Source organism: Aegilops tauschii, chromosome 2 (genome assembly GCF_002575655.3).
Source record: "Aegilops tauschii subsp. strangulata cultivar AL8/78 chromosome 2, Aet v6.0, whole genome shotgun sequence".
Classification (NCBI taxonomy): Eukaryota; Viridiplantae; Streptophyta; class Magnoliopsida; order Poales; family Poaceae; genus Aegilops; species Aegilops tauschii.
The window spans coordinates 173,641,382-173,644,778 of record NC_053036.3 but is presented as its reverse complement, the minus strand read 5'-3'; the positions used below and the strand labels follow the sequence as shown (position 1 = coordinate 173,644,778).

Below are 3,397 nucleotides of genomic sequence, written 5' to 3'. Positions count from 1 at the left end.
TAAAAATATCACTCATCGGTCAACACCTAAACCTAAACCATTGAGCAGCGTAGTGTAACGGAAGCAATTGATGACCTAGTTGACGTTGATCTACAATCCAACGGGTGAGGGGACTCTTACCACTTTGCGCTTTCTCCATGGCCACTGATCTTGTATATGAATTTACTTTCTATACTCTAACCTTTTAGCATTATAATTGTCTCTTGTTGTGTTGTAAAGCTATAATGGAGTTCCAGATCTAGATAAGGAATGAGAGCATCTACAACCAGGCGCCCCAAACCCATCTCAAATGCGCGGGCGAGCGGAACAGTTATTGAGTGATCATAAAAAGCCGAACCAACCGGACGCCTCAAACCGTCCTCAAACGTCCGGGCTGACTGACGCCACTCATATCCAGCCCAAATCTAGGGCGGATATGAGGTGTCCCGGGCATGTCCGCCACATCCGCCCGGTGTACCTCTGGCCCACCCCAACCCCACAAAATCCCTCTCTGGAGCAAACCCTGGCCTCAGTTCACTCCGCTCCGCTCCCCTTTCTCCAATCCGTCAAATCCTGCCAGCGACCATGTCCAGCACCGGCAGGCAGTCCGGCGACAACTCCAGAGATGAGGACGAGCTAGCACTCTGCATCACGCTGGAGCGCTCACGGGTGGATACAGGCAGCAGCTCATGTTCAGGTGCAACGCCGCCTGTCGCTGCAACGCCGATGCCAGGGTCGGCCCTTCCTGCCCCGCGCGCGGATCTGCGAGGGTGGCTCAGTCGGCGCCATCCGTCAGACAGCCTCCTCCACCTCCGGCCGCTTCTCCGCATAGACAGCAGTGGGTTCTACTGCCGCACGCCATGAGAGGCAGAGGGCAAGGGAGATGGGGGCCGTGTCGGACACGACTGTGCAGTTCTCCTGCTGCCGCCGCGTGATGCCGGCGATGCCCAACAAGAATGAACATATCTTCCAGTGGGTGTACCATCGGTCACCTACGACGGCGGAGACAGATGCCTGACGACTCCGGAGGATCAATGCCAAGCAGCTCCGGCTCGGCCAGCGAGGAAGTGGTGAAGCTCCGCCCTCCCATATCTAGCTAGAATGCCGGACAGTTTGAACTGTGTAAACTATGACTGTTTGCTATTAGTTACCAGTTTAGTGTCGATTTTGCCCGTACTACCTTGCATGATATTGTATGGATATGTGATGTCGGATATGAGATACGCGGATATGGACATGTGGATTTTGATTTTGCCCGCACTACGTTGCATGATATTGTATGGATATAGGATGTCGAATATGAGATACGCGGATGTGGACATGTGGATTTAAGGGCTGCCCGGTAGCGTTCGCACCCCGCAGCCCTATAGGATGCCGGATTTGTTGGCAAGTCCGGCTGTAGATGCTGTGCTCAGTTGTTCCTGCTCGCAAAGAAGCATATCCAGATCATCCAAAATTGAACGTTGTTTCCTCTCAAACCTGGCTCCTTGTTGTGTGATCCCTACTGTATGAACAAATCGACAGCTTCAGGTAAACAGACCCTGTCACGTGCTTACGCTGATGTGAACCCAAACAACGAAAACCACAGCACAGATCGAGCAAAGGAACCACCGAGATGCCATGAAACAGCTTAGTAAGCAAAAGACTTAATACACATGCCCGGCTCCCAAAAGAAATTGGGGTCTCCAGGCCCTCACTAATCTGCATCATCCCCATATCAACTTGACTCCCTTGTGCAAAACTACTATCGCTATCACCTTCTTACTACTACTACTAGGAGTTATTGACAGAACCATTTCTTACAGAGGAGAAACGGAAACCAGAGCCAAAAACGAGCGGCACACCAACAAAAAAAGAAGTAACTTGCTTTGCTGTTCTCATCCCGAGTTCAGTTCCTGGGAGGAACTCGCTTCAGTAACGACCGCCGCCGCTGCCGACCATCTCGCTGTAGTGCTTCAGCGACTCCTGCCGCTGCAGCCGCATCTCCATGTTGAACTTGTTGATGAAGGCCTCCACGCGCCGGTTCAGCTCGTCCTGCCCCAGCGACGGCTCGCGCCGCACCTTCCTCTCGCCTGCGCCGCCCATGGCGATGGCAGGGTCGTTGAACGTCTCGGCCTTGCGCATCGTCGCCGCGGGGGGCACCACCTCCTCGCCGCCGCCGGACGGGCGACGGCCCGGGCGGGTGTCGAAGGTGTCCGACTTCTTGAGGTGTCGCGCCAGCGGCGGCGCTCGCCCCTCCGTGATGGCCTTCCACGTGCTCTCCAGAGTGTCCTCCCTCCGCGGCCGCGACACACGCAGCGCCCTGCTGCCTGCGACGACATGCACAATCGACATCAACACAAAACTTCTTTTCTTGCAAGAGAATTCCACAAAAGCGTTCAAGATTCGGCGAAGTCTGGTCTTTGTAGGCCAGAATAGTCGATGAATTAATTTTTTTAAGCAAAATTCGATGAATTAAATAGCTTGGCGAATTGCTCAGAGTATTAGGCCGTGTTGTTGTTACCTTCTGGGCTGGGCTTGGCCGCCTTCCGGCCGAACCGCGCAGACGACAGCGGCTTCTCCCTCTTGTTCGTCAGGTCCGCGAACGGCGCCACCTCAACCTCCGCCTCCGTGACCCTTCGCTGCGGCGTCCATGCAGATCTTGAAATCAGGAAGTCCTCCTCCTCCGCCATCTCCGGCGCCGGCACCGGCGCAGGGGGCGTCTTGACGACCGGCACGTCCTCAGGAACACGTGCCACCGGAACGGGCACCGCCATCGCCATGGCCACTGCGGGTGCAGGCAACTCCATCGGCATCGCCAGAGCCGGCGAAGGCACTGGAACCGGCTCCGTCCCCACAGCGGCGTGGGAGCCCGACGCGCGGCTGGTCTGGAACTTGGAGGACGCGGCGATGGAGATGATGATGGCGTTGATGACGAGGTACAGGTAGGGCGGCGTGAGCCAGGTGGCGGCCGCCGCCTGCGCGCGCGGGATCTCCTCCGCCACGAACCCCGCCGCCGCCGGCCCCACCAGCCTCACCCCGGCGGCCACCAGCACGGCCGCCGCGGCCGCGGCCCCGGCCTTCACCGTCCGCGCGCACCCCATCGCCTCCTCGCAGCCGCCACCAGAATCCTCTCGACCGTCCTCCTTCCTTCTCCCCCACTCACCGTGACCGTGCGCGTGCGGTGCGTTTGTGCGCGAAATGAATGGAAGCGAAGCGAGCAAGCGGGAGGTGGGCGCACCGGGACGGGCGGCGATTTATAGCGGAGCGGCTTTGAGCTCCCCTGATACCCGTACGCGCGGGCCGGGCGGGGGGATGACGGTGAGACGCGGGCCGTCGGATGTGGGCTTTGGACGGCGGGGGATGCACGGGAGAGGCCTGCCGCACGTTTTCCCGTTGCACGGAACGGAAAGGTCTAGACCATCATGAGTAGTGTGGC

General features: G+C 58.1%; 1 protein-coding gene across 1 annotated transcript; it reads right to left on the bottom strand.

The window, feature by feature from the left end:
• Window positions 1-1,595: 1,595 nt before the first annotated feature.
• Window positions 1,596-3,188, bottom strand: LOC109735990 (uncharacterized). Its single transcript, XM_020295197.4, has 2 exons — window positions 2,483-3,188; window positions 1,596-2,288 (listed from the first exon to the last, which is right to left on the bottom strand). The coding sequence occupies exons 1-2, from the start codon at window positions 3,060-3,062 to the stop codon at window positions 1,891-1,893; spliced, it is 978 nt and encodes a 325-aa protein (XP_020150786.1). The 5' UTR covers window positions 3,063-3,188; the 3' UTR covers window positions 1,596-1,890.
• Between the last annotated feature and the right edge of the window lie 209 nt (window positions 3,189-3,397).